The 19,273-nt window shown below is 27.3% G+C and overlaps 2 protein-coding genes across 8 annotated transcripts; both read right to left on the bottom strand.

Annotated features, from left to right (window-relative positions):
• Positions 1-69: 69 nt before the first annotated feature.
• On the bottom strand, positions 70-9,808 carry LOC124427679 (splicing factor 3B subunit 1). 6 transcript variants are annotated; one of them, XM_046970908.1, is made up of 19 exons: positions 9,583-9,807; positions 9,086-9,264; positions 8,927-9,013; positions 8,689-8,815; positions 5,235-5,314; positions 4,739-4,906; positions 4,419-4,635; positions 3,928-4,332; positions 3,371-3,834; positions 2,924-3,281; positions 2,451-2,743; positions 2,251-2,376; positions 1,943-2,164; positions 1,677-1,859; positions 1,401-1,589; positions 1,163-1,338; positions 797-1,069; positions 467-683; positions 70-353 (listed from the first exon to the last, which is right to left on the bottom strand). In XM_046970908.1, the coding sequence occupies exons 1-19, from the start codon at positions 9,608-9,610 to the stop codon at positions 195-197; spliced, it is 3,951 nt and encodes a 1,316-aa protein (XP_046826864.1). In that variant the 5' UTR covers positions 9,611-9,807; the 3' UTR covers positions 70-194. The 6 variants fall into 6 exon arrangements, with proteins under 6 accessions (XP_046826864.1, XP_046826868.1, XP_046826867.1 ...); XM_046970912.1 differs by lacking the exons at positions 8,689-8,815; positions 8,927-9,013; positions 9,086-9,264; positions 9,583-9,807 and adding exons at positions 5,415-5,498; positions 5,640-6,515; XM_046970911.1 differs by lacking the exons at positions 8,689-8,815; positions 8,927-9,013; positions 9,086-9,264; positions 9,583-9,807 and adding an exon at positions 5,640-6,515.
• Positions 9,809-14,690: 4,882 nt separating this feature from the next.
• On the bottom strand, positions 14,691-18,787 carry LOC124427356 (paired box protein Pax-3-like). Of its 2 annotated transcripts, XM_046970189.1 has the most exons (5): positions 18,670-18,787; positions 18,495-18,590; positions 17,364-17,498; positions 16,123-16,436; positions 14,691-15,801 (listed from the first exon to the last, which is right to left on the bottom strand). In XM_046970189.1, the coding sequence occupies exons 2-5, from the start codon at positions 18,576-18,578 to the stop codon at positions 15,516-15,518; spliced, it is 819 nt and encodes a 272-aa protein (XP_046826145.1). In that variant the 5' UTR covers positions 18,579-18,590; positions 18,670-18,787; the 3' UTR covers positions 14,691-15,515. The 2 variants fall into 2 exon arrangements, with proteins under 2 accessions (XP_046826145.1, XP_046826146.1); XM_046970190.1 differs by having other exon boundaries at positions 18,501-18,787.
• Positions 18,788-19,273: the final 486 nt, after the last annotated feature.

A 19,273-nucleotide genomic window follows, 5' to 3' on the forward strand; every position in this document is an offset into this window, starting at 1 on the left:
TCATAATTACTAATTTAAATAGAAATTTTCTTAAACTATTTATATGGTTTATTCAATAAAGCAAACAAAAAATAAATATTGTAGCTATATTAATTTGATTCAATATAATATGAAACACATTTTTTATAATGTATTATAAATTGATTGTAATAATTGTCATAGATATTACATAGTTTGCACATTGTACTTATTTATTACAAAATATAGTCCAATTCGTATCTTATATATTGATTCTTTGGATCATTCATAATTCGTGGATAACCAGCAACAAGAGCATCTTGTCCACCAATATAAAGAGAATTATATATTTTCCAATACACATCTCGAACTTTTCTAGCGGGATGAAATAAACCCTAAAGTAAAAAAACAAAATAAGGTATATATAGAAAATAATATTAATATTGCTAAATAAACCGAATATCTACATACACAACATTTAAATGGAATCTATATAAGATTAATATACCTGTAATGTATATTGTAATATTTTTATTGGACCAAGTGCAACACGTAAACCATCAACTGCATCCATAAATGCTTGCACCAAATGTGGAGAAGTTTCAAAAACATTGGGCCATACATGATTTAATAAATGAATTAATGCGTCTTCGCAGCCAAAACCATAAACACCAAGTGCCATATGTTTAATAGCTGCACAAGCTGTTTGTCTATGTACTAAATCCCTATTATGTAATAAAATTAATTGTCAATATACTGTAATGTCATTGAAATTGTTATATCATTATATCAATATGTTCTCACAATAAAAAAGTATGTATTTATACAATAAACTTACCTATCCATGAGTGCATCTTCTAATAATGGACTAACAGCATAGATATAATCTTTTCCCATTTCTCCAATATATTCAAATAAAAAAGATAAAGATTTTAGTACACCATTTTGGACATTTAATTCAGGTACTCTGTATTCATTCATCAATGCTGGTAAAACTGTAAATGGACTACATGTTTCTGCAACTATGGCTATAGCTACGGTTGTGCATACACGATTCTGACGTTCTTGAACTTTTAAATTATTTAAAAGTGTGGCTAAAACATCATGTGGTCTGAAAACGTAAATATTTTTTTTTTAATTTGATTATTAATTAATTTTTATTATTATTTCATTTATTTGTAATATTTTTTGGTTTGGTATTTACCCAATAGCTTTTGCAATATAACCGAAAGTATTTACGGTTGCTCGTCTAATTGCTTTTTTATGTGCTTTTAATAATTCTAAAAGTTCAAAACATATCCTCATCCATTCGCGAGCGGATACGTATTCGGGTCCTCTGTCTGCTATTCTACCTACAAGATCGATACAATTTTCTTGTACCTATAAAATAATAAATTTAATAATTTTTTAATAATATAATTTTGTTATAAAAGTTGTATAACCTTTTCATGTCTATTTTTTAAAATAGGAGTCAATCGTGGTAATAAATCTTTTATAGGTGGAGTCATCTTGGTCATTCCTATCACATTAACAATAGCCTTTAAAGCTCCCAAAATACTGCCTAAAACTTCTGGATATTCTTCACCTAAATATTCATAAAGTACAACACCTAGATGACCCATAAGTTTTTCCTAAAATATTTAAGAATTTGTTTATTATATTTAAGAATTTGTATAATATGTTATTTGGTTTAAAAATTTCTAGAATATTAATTTTACTTCTTGACAGGTTTTCATAACAACTGCAATGCGTGAAATTAGATCAGCTGCTTGTTGTCGTACTTTAGCAGATTTATTATTTAATCTCCATAATATGGTACCGCATATTTGAGGTAAATAAGCCTTAACTCTTTTTCCTAATGTATTGACAATAGTACCGAAGCCGTTAAGCATTACAACATCCTATAATAAAAAATAATTATTTATACTGTCAATTATTACAATTAATAAAAAAATGTATTACGATTAGAAAAAATATAATGTACCTCTGTAGTTTGCTCTTGAAATGCATATAGTATACCATCAATAAGTTGTTCCTCCAAACGAGAATCGACATCAGCTGCTCCTAAATTACCCATTATCTTTTCGATAGTTTCCATAACCATTTTTCTATATTGTTCATTTTCATCTTTTAAATCATCTACTACTCTATTAATAATTTCTGATGCACCAACTTTATTTGCTATTTCTACGGTTGTGTCAACAAGCTGTAATATTCACATAATTTATATTTACATTATACTTTTATACATAATATTTTTAATCAAATAAAAAGTGTGTAAATGCAAGATACCTGTCGATAATTCCTTCGATCCAATGCCATTCGGTGATTCCAAAAATGTTTAAAGAAATGTGGCAGAATTTCATCTTTTATATATTGTGCTTCGACGCCATCAGTTCCGCAACATTGTTTGACAACCTAATTATAAATTGTAAGTTATATATTATATAAAAAGAAAAATTATTAAAGTAAATAATTTAAATATATCTTACTTTCAAAACTATTTTTTTCATTTCTTCATCAGGAGACTGAAATTCTCGAATAAGAATTAACATCACTTCGCGAGTATAGTAATTAGCATATTCAGCGTCCATAAGCGGTATAAGATATCCAATTGCTTTTAAAAATGCAGCTAAGCCTTTCCCTCTATGTGTCCGTATACCTTTCCACAATGGTTTTAAAACAGAATCAAAGCTTTCAATGCCATATGGTGTTGCTGCTTCAGCTAAAGCTGCTATAGCTAATGCAGTGATAGTACGAACTTTTTGTTGTTCATCCACCAGTCCTACAAATAAAATTATTTATCTTTGAAAGTAAATAAATTATATTATAGCCAACAAGTAATGTCGACATTTTTAGTAAAAAATATTGAATACTTATATTATTTATTTAAATATAAAATACTGAAAATTCTGATATTATTTATTAGCTAATCTAATATAATATAATATAATTTGATATTTACCGTGTTCTATTATTTCGACCAAGCTTTTCAAATGTGGTAATATAGCACATCCCATAAGGATAGCGATTTGCTGTACGATTTTAATACCTGTATGTCTTGCTTGCCAAGACTTTTTACTACGACATACTGCTTTTAAGAATGGTAATAGTGAAGGTATTCCTAAAGCAGAAGCAACCACAGCAAATGCTCTAGCAGTTGTGTTACGAACATATTCATCAATATTATCGATGTCAGGTCTCATAGTGGAAATCATAGTAGCTAAACCTGCGGCTTTTGCTAAATTAGAAATGATTTCTCTACCTTCAACACGTGCATAATAATCTTCATCAATTAACAAAGGTTCAATAACAACCAAAATCTATGAAAAATAAAACATTGTATTTATATATCATAATTATTCTAATAAGTAAATAATATATTTGATCTTAATCAATATAATATTCTTACCTTGTGCACATATGGTCTAACCAAATCATCTAATTTATAGAGAATACGATCAATAACTTTTACAAGCAGATGCCTTTCTTGATCTTCAAGAGTAGGAGACATCAATAAAGGCAGAATTTGATTGAATAGTGGTCCAGCTCCAAATTCTCTTGCCTTATCTGTAATTTGTCTTAGAGCAGCCTTTCTCATAGGTGGTGTACCATTCTTAATTTTTAGAAGTAGTTTCATAATTTTCCTTTCTTTTTGTTCTTCTGGACTGAGAGTTTCTTCATCCACATCAACTAAGAGTTTATCAAAATATTGAGCATCTTCTGGTTTCATAAATGGTAAATTGCCCTTTGGTTGATTGTCTACAAATTTTGCATTCTTATCTTCAGTCTGAATAAAGAATCCTTGAGGTGTACCAGCAATAGGAGTTGGTGTTGCTGTGAGTTTTCTTGCAGGTGTACGTATTGGTATATATCCTATTAAAAATATAACACGATTTAAAAACATATAATTGTATACATATAGCTTCATTTACAGGTTTACTATCAATGCACACAATACAGAAATACCTGCAGGTGGTTGTAGAACTTTATAACCAGGCGGGAATAAAGCATCTAATTCATCATCAGAAAGTGGTCTATTTCTTTCATCTATTTCTTTTTCCCAGCGGTAAGCTTGTAATTGTTCTGGTGTCATAGACATCAAATGTCCTGGTGTTGGAGTTGCCAGACCCATTGCTTTAGGTCCTGTGGGTGTAACTCCACTTGGAGTTAAAACACTAGCTTGATGTGGAGTTGTAAGTGGAGTAGCAGGTGTTTGCGGTGTCATGGATCCAGGCGTTTGATTTGATGGCGTTTCATCCCATCGACTGCGCCTTTTACTGGCTGATGGTGTTGGCGTTTCTTGAATTAAATCTCCAGTTACTCTATCAGTTCTGGGAGTTTCGGCCCATCCACTGCTATGTCCAGGTGTTTCTATTTTTAATGTTTATATTACTTACAATTTGTTCTATTACTATTTCAGAAACAGTAATTCATTTTAACATTCACTCTGAATTTACCTCTTTCTGTTTTTGGTGTTTCATCCCAACGATTTCTACGACTCGAAACAGTTTTTTCATGTGATGGTGTTTCCCTACCAGGAGTAGCAGCACCAGGAGTCGCATGCCCTGGTGTGGCATCCCACATTCTAGTGCTTATTCCTGGGGTAGCCCCAGGTGTTTCTCCTCCTTTACCATGACCAGGAGTTTCATCCCATCTAATAGCAGCTGGAGTTACCTATAAAATTTATTTGAAAAATAAATAGTATATAAATAATACATAAAAATAAATATAAATAATAATTAAAAAATGTTATATTTGAAACTATTGTGATTCTCACATCAGCATTATCCCATGAAGTTGGAGTAGCTGAAGTTCCAGATATTTTCTTAGACGTAGGAACATCATCTGTTTGGTCCCAACGTCCTCTTTTTTTAGGTACTGGTTTAGGTTCACCATTTGCTTTTAAAGTACCCTCCTTGGCTTTTTCTGCTAATTTCTTTCTTAACTAAAAATTTACAAATAAAATTAGATTAATATTATGCTTAAAAATATAATAAAAATGAGTAAAATACTAGATTTATAAAAAGTATAGTTAAATATTAAGATGATATTTTATTTTCAATTATAAATATATTATTAAAAGTTTAGAGTATTATATTATAAATTATTAGATAGTTATTTAATTAGTAAAATTATTTTGTAAAACAAAACCACTGTGTTAAAATAACTTAGGTAAAGGGGGTATTAAAGATTGATGGTATATGTATAATGTATAATTCCGTTATATACACATTTATTAAACTTTTATAGAATTTGAAGTTATCATTACACACCTCAGTTTCTTCTCCTTTAAGCAATTGTTCCCGCATAATTTCAGTAAATGTCCTAGAACCAATATCCGGAGTTTTACCACCTGTAATCACGAATCAAACGTAACGCAAAGCGCAACTATTAGACTATTATTTATAAAAATTCTTACATTTATATTTCTAATCATGACTGGTCCTACTCACTTCATTTCAATAATTTTTATTTAATGCCCTTAGAATATCTGTTTATATTCTAAGTAAACTACTGGATTGACTCTCATTTCCACGCTGCATGAATAATAGTATTTGTCAAAAATTTGGAAATATTACAACATCCAAATATATAGAATAATATAGGATTTCATTCTATATAGTTATTGCAACGGGTTTCAGAGAGCTGCAACAGTAGGTGGCATATAGCATACGTACGTGAATGTTTTCTGCCATAAGCTGTATTGTCCTGCTCAAGTCTTCCATATTGAAAAAAACTTTAGCCATCTAGAAATTAACTCATTCTAGTCATTAATAATATTTTCACTCATACCATTCATACTATTTCAATGAATAAGTTTATTTTTAACATATTTGACACAATGAAACTCAACATACAGAATTAAAACCGAGAACTTCACTTAACAAAAAAAGGCAAATACTAATACGAAATAATTTTGAATTAATATTTGTTCAAGTTCCACAAAAAAGTTTTATATAAAAATTTAAGAATATTATATGATAACTAATATTAAATTAATATATTGTGATTATTTCTTTTCTGCAATAGATAATTATTTATAATCTAAACAGGAACATATGTAATACTTTAAGATAGTTATTACTTTTAACAATAGATTTTCTATCATCATTGGAATATAAAATTATTATCATATTATAACTGGAATTTATTTTAATTTTAATATGTTTAGAAAATAAACAATAAATTACCATAATATAATTGAATTTCATTGTACCATTTAGTGAACAAAAGTTTATTTTTGTCCTCAACAACTCAATCTCATTTGACCTTCAATATAGTATCCTCAGTTAGCGGTTGATTCCATTAAGTTGACCATCACTAAGATTGGAAAAAAATGTTTTTATTAGTATATTTTTCAAAAGAAACACATTCACTCTCTTCATTCATGCCAGTTTTCGCAATATATATTACACTTGTGTCTAAAATATTAAATATGGTCACACACATGTGCTCAGAACATCATCTTTACAAAAAAATTTATGATAATACCAAAGATATTAAAGTTTTGATAAGACGTAACATTATAAGTTAATTGTGATTATATATATATGTGTGTATACATATACATACATACATATATATATATATATATATATATATATATATATATATATATATATATATATAAAGGCACACACACACGCATATATAATTCCAACTATATTTTATTCTAGAAGAGAAGATATAAATTCAATGTTAAATGTAAAAATAATATTTTATTTACGTTTTATCATATTTATATTTATATCATGTTACATTTTTTTAATAATTTCTGTATACAACTATATTTTTTTTAGAAGGGTAGATTTCAAACCTGAATTATAAGGAATTATGCAATTTTGTTAATATATAACGAATTGATCCTTCACTGAAATACAAGAATTTTTGTTGTCAGTTTTCTATCTATGGAGATGAATAACACCCTTCAGTTTTTTTCCTATCATTCTTTATTTTTTTTTAAAGCTGTTAGCAAAAGTTATTTATCTTAATGAAATATATTGGTTTATAAAAAAAGAACTAAAAATTATTTAAACAAGTTCAAAAAATTCTGAACAAAAAGTTTACATATTGTTTAGAAATTCTGAAATTTTGTATATCAATAAAAAATGTTTAAAAACGAATAGAGAAACAACTATTTTTTATTACTATAGAAATTATATGTTGTGTTTAGAGTACATAAAAATAATATAAATAAAAAACATATGTTTATATAAACCAGATATGAATACCAACAAAATATCTATAATGTACTGGTTAAATCATCTAAAATTGAAAATATTATATCATGAATTACTTTTCATGATATAAATAAGTTTATAAAAAAAATATGTTTAATTCAACAAGGCTAATACAATGATCATATTTTTTAAAATATGGAGGACATCGACATTTCTTTAAATGAACTTGACTTTCTACCTATATAAAAATTATAAAAGCAGATTCAGATAAATTCAACACGTCTTAAATTTCGCAATTTTAAAAATACCAAACGATAAGTAAATATACTTACGTTTTAAAGAGCAAAGCATTCTCTAATGATATAAACAATTTCAAAATTTGTAAACAATTTGTAAACTTTTTTGTTTGTAACTTTTACAATTGTTTAACAAATATTTTTTTTTACGATAAAGCACATTAAGAAGTATAACTTTTTGTAATAGAAGCTTTTGTGAGAAAAAAAAAAGAAAACGAAAAAAATGTTAAGGCAATTTTATAGTTCCTAACAACGAATATAAAAGAATATAATTTTTTACTCAAGAGGATTCTCTAAATATTCTCAAAGTTTCATAATTTTTTGAATTTCCAAATCCAGGATTTTCTCTTATAAGAACTAAAGATAGACATTGTCTATGACATAGGTTATTTGTTACTTAGCAAAAGTATATCATTAATTTGCAATAATTTGCTGTGTACTGATGGAATAGAGCAATCATATCATAAGCATCTTTGCCCAAATTAAAATAATTAATGCAACTAATTATTAAATTAGCAATTTATTAAATTGAGAACTGACAGCATGTGATTTAAAATAAAGAAGTAGATTGACATGCTATATATTTTTGCTGCACAATATTAAAACTGACTATTTGAAATTGATACATAAGTGCTATTATAAAGAAAAAGGTCATTACCATAAAATAATGTTTATAAACTAACCCAATAAATCCTTTTATTCATAATTCAATATTAGAAATATCACAGATTATAACACATAAATACAAAATTTAATTGGTCCGGAAATGATTACTTGAACAAATAGAAAATTTTATTATTGTCGTCTAAAATACAAAATGTGTGAAAAACAATTTTAAGCACTATGCAGCAGTATAAAAAATGATTGAGTACATCATGAGAGGATTGCTGATATTTACAAACTTGGATTATATCACTTGTCATTATAACACAAAAATAACACACTGAGAACTATTATAAAAACAGATTGCTTGTGACTCAATTTAAGTTTCCCGAATAAAATCATGCATAATAATCTTATAAAAGAATGTAGGAAATAAAACTTTTAATATTTTACATAATCATATAATAATGAATATAAAATCTTTATGTGCAACCTATTACATATTTTATCAGTTATTAATACTAAAAATGTACTATTTCCAAAAGATATTTTAATATTTTTGGTTGTTACCTTTTGGTATATTATAAAAAATAATTGGTAATTATTGGATTTTTGTATAATATTCACAATAAAAAAAGAATACAAACCTTCTGCAAAAGGATCAACTCGTTCTGGGGAGATTATCATTCTTCGTCTCTTTTGTCTATATTCATCTTCTCTGTCAGCTATAGTAGGACGTCGTCTATCGGCAAATGGATCAAAATCTTTGTCGCTCTGATTAAAATTAAAAGAACATCATATTAATTACATTTTATATATTACATCTTCATAAGCAAAATAAGCTTAAATACATATAACATTATATAAATATTTAGAAAAAAATACCTGTGCCACATCATTAAGAAGAGCTGCAGGTGCATTATATCCAGCTCTTTTGTTTGAACCAAATGTATTAGGTTCATAATCTTCATCCTTAAATAAGAAATTATATTTAATTAATTCTTAATACAGAATACGAAATACTTATGAATAAAATCCACTTACTTCAATTTCATCATTAGCAGCAATTGAAGTAACATAACCATCATATTTGTTATTACTTCCATCATAAATATCTTGATCATAAAAACCTGTTTTGCCCAATCCTACTTGATCTTTTTCTGTTGTTGCATTTTGAATTTCTTTTTTTTTGGATTGTATCTCGCGGATCTGTGCTTCAATATCTAAAATACATTATGTTAATAAATATTAATAGAGGACAGAGTTGTTATTTTACGCATGTATAAAAATTGATATCATGATAATTGATGAATTAAAATATAAAATTGTAGATACAAATAAAATTATTGTATTACATGATGATAATAAAATATATACATATTTAAAATGAACAAATTCTTATTACTTTTACGCATTCAAAATACTTTCTAACCTAATAAAACATCAATCATTGATTTGTTGATTACAGCTCATAAAGTTTATTTAAATTAATCTGATAGTAAATGTATGTAATATAAAAATAAAGTAATTATAATACAGACCTTCGTGCGTTCGTGGAATGGAATCCATTGCAATAGTGTTAGTTCAATAAATTGTATTAAATCCACTGTATTATAGCAATCAGTATCAATACGTACAGAAAAGCTTCACCATATTAATTTTTTTGCCATATAAAGGAAAAATTCTCATATAGACTAGAATATTAGGAAGAATAACTCAGATGACCATTTGATTGTGGCAAATTAGTAATTCCTTCTGTATCGACGCATCTTGGAGATGGCGCAGCTGAGCCATGAAAACTTGAAAGAACTAGAAGGGAAAGAGAAAAAATTGGAAGATAATCAATATAGCAGTTAATTGTCAAAAAACATGTGGAAATATATTTTGTAATTGTATTCACGTGTGTAAGTTTATATTTTAATAAAGTTATTGTTTTTATATTCAAGTAATGAAATTTATTTATTAAAAATTCCAACAATTCAATTATCGGTTTGTGATATCGATAATAGGACGAGTAATAATGAAAAGATAAAGAACTATAGGAGTTTGACATCTCGACGTTGTCGCCACTGGATTGGTGAATGTATAGTTGTGTCCTTCATTAATCCCATTGCTGGACATAACGATAGGAGTTTTCAATTTCGAAAACGAAGAATGAGATTCGACTCGACCCTCTTGTATACATAGGTATACATTATTCATACACAACTAGCGTATCAACGTTCCGACATTGATGGTAGCATTCGGTTATGAATTCGATATGGCGTGCTTACATACTGTATTGAAACGGAACAAATCTAACGTGGAGAAAATAAATCAATTAATGGTCTTGGTATCTTGGTATTAAAAGTAGAATCAGAATTATTTTTAAATTAAAAATAGAATACAATCCATTTTTACTTTCCTGAATGCTTTCTAAATCATTAATATAAATTCCCTTATCTTTATAAATAAAGTTAGTGTATGAGTTATTCCAATCTAAATACGTTTAAATCAGAACTATTGTGCTGCTTTTATTTCGCTTTAACTTTCTTTTGAAGTTTCTTGTGTTTCGTACATTGACGTCATTGTATTCATGCATCAATATAACTTGTATCGATATGCGTCAGTATACTTGATACAAAGTATATAGTCGGTAATATCGGTAGTCAATATCAATTGATTGTTGTGATAAATAGCACTGTAATTGAAATGAATCTCATTCAATTAACTCTAACCAAATTGATGGATAGAAGGTGGAAGACCAAAGATCAATTTATTGTTCAGATTTAACCCCATTTGATTTCTTTCTCTGGGGAACATTCAAAGATGTTACCTAACAAGAAGTACTGATTATAGTGGAAAATATGAGACAATAAATTATTGTGGTATATGCTCAAATAAGTTCCAAGATGATAGGACATTCTCATGGTTCAAAAAAAAAATTGCAATTGTCAACGCAAAAATAAGCAAATGGTGAACGCTTCGAACATCTTTTGTTGATGTGAGAAACATTATTTCTCCATTCATTTAACCTTGGATGACCTTTAATCTTAACATGCTGAAATCCTTAAAATAGACGTTATTACATTATCAGCGATAGAAAAAATATAGCATCTCATTAAATAAAAAAGATGACTTGAAATCTCCTCTACCTATGCACCTAAAAAGTATTTACATGCTATTGTATCCCCCCTCCATACGATTTAAGTTTCATATATAATACTTTTCCTTATTATTATAAATAACGGAAATATTTCAAGGTAAACAAAGTTTATATTCCATCATGTATTATAGTCCCACTTTAAACATTACTCACGTTAAAATAGTTTGATGAGTGAAGTAGGATTCACTGATGTGTTTTCTATTTGATTCCTGCAGAACATTGCGTCATATAATTACAGCAAAGAAAATCCTAATTATTATTGTTGATCTTTAATAAGTTAATAAAAATAATATAACATAGGAAATATATTCCATATTATATAAATCTGTATTATAAAAGTCGCATTGGTTATTTAATTTTCATATTATTGTATTTTCTCCTTAGAAAGATGCAATTTTATTCTGGGACATATTTTTTTATTTTTAACAACAAGGGAGATATTTAAGATGGCCAAACTATATGGTACCGTGTGATATGAACTCTTTTTTTAACATATTATACGAATACAAGTTATAATTATACGAATCCACATTATAATATAAATCCGTGTTGTATTATATACAGAATTAAACGTAATGCTATTTCGAATATTCGAAATATATTGGTGGCTTTTATATAAAAATATCGAAGGAAAAAATACTTTAGTTTATGAAAATCGATATCCTGATTAATACAGAATTTTTTTCAACTATTTTTTTCGGGATTTTAAAGCCTTTCACAGAACAAAAATTCAATCCTTGTAACTGAAGTTTTGAAATCGTTAAGCTTCATTTCTAAAGTTACATGCAATTTGATATTTAATGAAATAGTCAATCGAGAACATAGAGATAGAATACTGAGAAATGATCCTATTATTTTATAGAGCCACAACGATCTGCACAAGAATTTAAGTAAAGGACAACTTAAGGACAAATAGCAACATACAAAATTGATAATTACTCAATTATAAGACAAAAAAATTTAATTTTGACTTTAAATTATTATTGTTTATGTAATAAAAGTCAAATGTATGTAATTAGTTATAGAAAAATATTATTTTCATTACTCATATATTTCTCTTCCTTTAGATTAAAGTTCTTAGTATATGATAAAGTAGTTTTGTAATAAATTGAGTAATTCTGTCATAAATATCAACACTTGTTTCTCCTATGGATACTTCGTTTAATGTTTTTATAATCCTAAATACACTATTTGAAATTTCTAAAACTTCATAAAATGATAATATTTTGTTTTATCCTTTTTAATTATTCACATATCGAACACTTCTACTAAATTACAAAAATTCATTAAAATTAGAATTTTCGAATTCGCAAATTATTTTTATAAATAAATGCGTATTGGATAGATTTTGAAATTTTTTTTATCAAATTCAGAGTTACATTTGAAAAATTCATTTTATTCACAAATTTTAGCTTAATTTTTCCATGTAGATTTTATTTACTTATTTTGTTTATATCACTGCATTTCTGATGTATTCTGTATAATATGATACATAAAAGGAAAGTGCACAATTACATTTTATTAGTTTTAAATATCAATATTGATATAATATTTTGATTATTAATAATTTATTTTTTAATATTAAAACCATTCCACCATTGTTGCTTTAACGACAGTACATTATTATATTATTATATTTCTAACTATTAATATCTATGGATAACAATACCTTATCTATATTACAATTTTTGTTCCGAAAAAAATAAATATTATACTACTAGTACTTATTCAAATTTCTGTTAAATAAAGTATTTCTCTGATGATAGAATACACCAAACGAGCACCAGTGACATTGTTTTCTTTGCAAGAGATTTGGATTTTTTCATGTGAAAAATAAAATTAAAAAATTGTTATAATATTTGGATGATTAATATTATTGTTATATATATATATATATATATATATATATATATATATATAACAATACACACACACATGCTTGCACGCATATTCACATCCATACATTCAATTTTCTTGAAAATTAAAAATGAGTAAATTTAATAAAATTCGAATAAGTAGTATCGTTTCATAGAATTAAATGAAATAACTATAAGTTTAATTGTATTAAGCTCGTTACGAATACATTATACACAAGTATATAATTATTTGCTTGATATGCATTCTATCTCTCTACTTAATGTGTTTAATATATACTATATACATACATACATACATATATACATACATACATACACATACATATACATATATATTCTAATTCTATATTCTTATAATAGTAGTTCACGCATATAAAGAATATCTTTTGGTAGCACAGAATTACTTCTTAAAATAAAACAAGATAGAACAAAAATATTATACTATAATATTATTCTCCAATATTTTATATTATAAAATAATATTAAATAGTATGTATATTCATAATATAGTCGATGAGTTATTTAAGATTTAAAGCGAAAATATTTAAATATATTATTTTTGATAATATTCAAAAGTTTTTAAATAAAAGAATATATTTAGCCTTTTTTAATAAAAAAAGTAGCATATAGTAAAAATGCAGCATATTAAAACAAGTTCAAAAGATTCCAAATTTGTAATGATATGATCTAATTGGAAATTGAAATATCACTTTCCGTAATTTGTTACATTACTTGTTAAAGATATTATATTATTCTTATATTTACATTATAATAGCATTTTTTATTTATCAAGAATTGTCTGACCTATAATTTTTTATCTTATAACATATCTTGAAAAATGAAATACGAAGGAAGAAAACTGCTTATCCAGATGTAAATACAATAATATAATCTATATAACAATAATATTACAATTTTGTTGAAAGGTTTATTAAAATTGTAATATAGATTAAATTTTTTTCAATACACATTACATTATAAATGAAATATATAAATGAATAAAGAAAGCTATTAATCTTTTTAGCTAAAATACATTACCAACTCGAATTATCGATACAATGAATTCTTGATAAATAACAAACACTATTACAACATAAAATTGATAATCATTGAATATTTATAACAAGTAATACAGCAAATAGATCTGTACTATTTATAAAATTTAGAAGATAATATTTTTTTTCGCTGATCATAATAATACATATGTATTTGGTAATTTTTGTGTAAGCAAAAAACTCAAGTTCCATTTAAAGTAATATCAATGGCTTTTATACCTTTGAAAATATAATTTTCAGGTAAAAAATTTCTTTCTTTCTATATCAACCCTTTCAAATAAACTATATTCTCTAAAAATTTATTATTATCATCAAAAGTTTCATTATCAAATAAAATATTCTCTCCTGTAATCTTGGGTAGCTCACATAGATACTATTAAATATTATATATAATATTAATTATTAATAGTATATATTATAAATATTATTATATATATACTATTCAGTATTATATTATATAATATAAAATATTATATTTTAATAAATTTACATTAAATTACCATTAGAATTTTATTTGAGATTTTTAAAAAATTGTAAAAATTATAATAACGAAAGAAAATGAATGTGTAAATCACTATAGTTTATAATGTTAAAAATTCTGTTATATTTATTCTATTCACAAAAAACAAAATACATCTCATAAATGTGAAAGTCTATTAAAAAAATGTCATTAAAATGCGTTAATATTTGGGTATAGGGATTTTCCAACGAATATTACTCGATTCAGGTACTTGTATCAATTTTTATGCATTTTAAAAATCTTATTTTGTTTGTATAAATCGTGTTAATGCGATATCATTGATCAAGTCCAAATTTGTAAAGTGTTCTTGATTTTAAATGCAAGGATCTTGTCTTCTCTATTGAAGCATATCCAAGAAACTATCATAAAGATTTAATAGTATTCAAAAGTCACACCAAATTTGTGGACATGAATACATAGAGTAGAAATACATGTATTATCTCTTTTTAAATATTCGAGCGATAGTATAAAATTGAAGAAGCTTTCATACGGCCTTTCTAATGTTTTGAAACTACTCATGGTGTTATGAATAAGAGAAAAAATAACAGGTTTAGGGTTTCCCATATTTCGATGTATGAGCTATCACACTTTGTTTATATGTTCTGGTATCTTAATTTCTAATGGAAACTTATTTTGAAAAGTGTGCTCATAAACAGTGAAATAATAATGTATATAGATATGAACGTGGCTCTATGATCGATCATTTGAATATGAATATTCAATCGAACAATAATCGTATTAACTTCAAGAATTTTTTGCGGAAATATCTAAGTCCTCAAAATTACACTGATGATATTGTAAACGTTTGTTTTTGTTACAGGCGAAAAGTCTGTCTGTCTCGCATACATAAATATGAATATAATTATGTATGATTATATTAATTATTTCTATTACTGCTAAGTCTCGCGTCCAACGGCTCATCCACATGTTCGGTATGTCTCAAAGTTTGCTGCGATGTACTTATCATGTTAAACGGTGTTGTTGTTATTTGAACGTGCCTCGAGGTATGAGGGCCTTTCATAGTTAAATCGATTTCAGTATCTTGAGGTCTCTCTCTAATACTCTGTTCTATATCTTTTTCCGGAGAACTACTGCAAATCCGTGGTGGAGATCCACATCCGCACTTAACTTTGTCGTTCGACTTGTCACAATGCATGGAATAGCTGCGGGATAATACGAAAATACAACAAATGATCTTAAAACATTGAAAAAAGTATGTTTTTCATATTTCGAATTATTCGCACTGCAAGTTAATATTTTATTGTTATAATAAAAAATTCACAAATAATGTGTGAATACTAATCTCGTCGTTATTTTGAAAGTTTTCAGTACATACACGAGTGTGCCTATATTGACACATGTAGATATGTTGAAACGAATATATATCTTATACAATAAAAATGCTGTATGTATCTTATTTTACTATCGCCATAAATTGAATTTATAATAAGATTTTAACATTATTATATATAAAAAATGCGTACCCATGAGCAGCAGAAAGTAAACGATAGTCTCTGCAAATTGGTACGGTAGCGGCGGCTGCAGCTGCAGCCGCACCTGTTTCGACCAATTTCTCGGCAGAAGAAGAAGAAGAAGAAGAAGAAAGAGAGGGCTCAGATAAGGCCGACGGCGGTGGTGGTGACGAGGCATCTGATCTTTCTATTCCTGTTGCCGGCGGTGGTCTCAAAAGAAGAGGTGTAGCACTACCTAATCCTAAGCAACGCATTCTCCATGCGTCTTGTAGTAATTGAAGACGAGCCTGTTTTCGCCATTTTGCTCGTCTATTTTGAAACCATACCTTCCAAAAGGGAAAGATTCAAATTAATATTATTAATTTGAATTTATAATAATATAAAATTGAATTATCTTGGGCTCACTATCATGATTAATGTGATCAAGCATATTCTAATAGGAAATGGATGAGAAATATTTGTATAAAAAATACTACTTCTATTTTTTAATAATCTCAAATTAAATATGATTATAAGAAGGTATAGAAACTTGTAGGTACTAAATGGTTTATAATGTATTATACTTCCAAAAAATGGAACATTATTTACAAATATTGAAATAAAAGAAAAAAAATAAAACACTAGAAGAAGAATTTATCTTAAAAATACGTTCTTTCATCGGTCGTAAGATACAGATAATATGATACAATCCATGCTTAGAAAATAAATTTTTGAAAGAGATAATGAAAAAATGTTGATAAATCATATAATCCGATTCCTAAAAAAGTCAGAATAATGACAATTCGCTCAAACATAAATAGATACATGTTTCATACATTTTATACTTCATTAAAAAAAATACACAAGCTAACTTATTTCAAATCAGGTGAAAATTGTTAAATGTAACATTATAATTGTTACATTTAACAATTTTCATTACAATTTTCATTAACAATTTTCATTAACAATTTTCAATAACATTATAATTGTTACATTTAACAATTTTCATACTAATACATTAAGAAGATTTATCTTCATTCTATCAAAAGAGACATCGAAACTATTTTACTTATTCGTATTCTACGAAATATCGAAAAAGTGCAAGTTTTTAAAATCACCGAAGTACATCGACCAACAAATAAGTGTCAATCCAAAAAGATATAAATTATCATAATCGTACAATAAATGCAATAAAATTATTTCGAAAACATAATCTTGAATCGAATCGTGCTCTCTCTTTTTTATCGATAGTTTTTTCGGCAAAAGAAGTATACCTGAACGCGTGCCTCCGAGAGTGAAATTCGAAGAGCAACTTCTTCCCTCAGGAATACGTCTGGATAATGAGTCTTCTGGAATAGGGATTCCAATTCTTGCAATTGCTGCGGCGTAAATGTTGTCCGATTACGCCTCTAAATGAAAAATACGCAACAAATTCAATATTTAAGTTTCTCTTCGTCCTTTTTAAATATCGCGTATGCATTTACTTTTAAAGTTTTTTTAAGTGTAAATTTGCTTTATAAAGTATTGCTATTTGTTCTCCATTATAATAATTGGTAATCTGTGAATAATATCCATGTATACATGCGTCTATATATATAATCATGTAAAATCCTGCATACAAAATAATAGACAAGAGACATAGGTATATTGCTTATGCAACCAAAAATACAACTTCTGTGTTTGTCTCTGTAGAAATATTTTACTTTCATTTTTTTGCACGACGATACCAAATCTTTTCACGAATAAATATGCTAACTTCATTAACTGAATCAAATTTGTATATTTTTATAAAAATTTATAATTCATGATTAGAATATAAGAAAAATCATTGAATAATATGGATACTTTTTTTGCAACGAATTTTATATTTTTTATTATTATTATATCAATTTTACTATAATTTTACTATATATCGACCGATATAATATTGTAATTGTGTATATCATTTCATATATTAATTTATAATTATAGTACTCTCATTATTAATAATTTGATTATGGAATACTTACTAGCAGCAAATATACAAAAAATATATATAGAATGCATATCTGTGTTGAGATATTTTTTACGAGAATATGAAAAATGAAAGCTTTTAATTTGAAAAAATGAAAAAATCACGGTAAAAGCGAGCACTCTATGAATGTATGATCCTTTAAGAAATATTTCAAAAGTTTGTTCTCTAATGTAAAAATATCAAGTATCTCGACGATACAAATTCAACGTACATAAGAATCCAGTTTTTCACTTAACACCAAGATTTAGAAAAGAAATAAAATTCTCTTAAATAGTTTTCTTGTTGTAAGTTTTATTGAGCTTATAATGTGCAGAACTTTAAAAACGTTTAAACGAAATACGCAGGAAATAATTTTACGAGCCAAAAGAAAATAGATAAGATCGAAACGTACACTGACCTGACGACGACGACCGAACATATACTCGGTAAGTAGATCGGCCTGAGGCCCTAAGGGTGAGAGATAAGGACCGGCCATATGGACGAACACCTGCACCGTGAGCCTTCGTGATCCTTTCGGGGACTTTAGTCAACTGTTGTCGAATAATATCAGAAATTACAACACTTACGATTTTTTTTACGGCTTTGCGTAAAAAGTCCAAGAAAATAAGGAAACCGGCGAATAAGGATTGGTTTGGTTTCGATCGTAATTGAGGTGGTAGGAAAACTGCCCGTAAAGCTTGCGAGTCCGCGAGCAACAACGAGAAGCAACTGTTTCCTACCCTCGTTTGCGAGGGTGTTGCGAGAGACGGCCGCGTTCCCTATTGGCTGCGCAGTTCTGGGGCGTTACCGATGTTGCACGAGGATGCACACACCCCTTCCTGCAGTTATGGAAAGTCCACTAAATCGTAATGCGCGCACCATTCTTTCTCCCTTTGCATCTCTACTCTTCTCTTCCCTCTCCGCCCAGTCAACTCGTCCTCCTTTTTCCACCCTTCTTGCCCTCTCCTCTTTCTCCTCTACCTCCTCTTTCTTCTCTTATTTCTGCATCCTCTTTCCACTTTCTCTCTCTCTCTCTTTCTTTCTCATACGCGTTCATTTAGGCCTCCTCTGTCCTTCTTTACTCTATTATCCTTTGCTTTTTTCTCTTTTTTCCGATACTATGCTTTTTCCTGATCTGCAAAAATTCAGTTCGATCACTCACTTAAGAATGCTTTTGAATTTTTACTCCGA

Source organism: Vespa crabro, chromosome 10, assembly GCF_910589235.1.
Source record: "Vespa crabro chromosome 10, iyVesCrab1.2, whole genome shotgun sequence".
Taxonomy (NCBI): domain Eukaryota; kingdom Metazoa; phylum Arthropoda; class Insecta; order Hymenoptera; family Vespidae; genus Vespa; species Vespa crabro.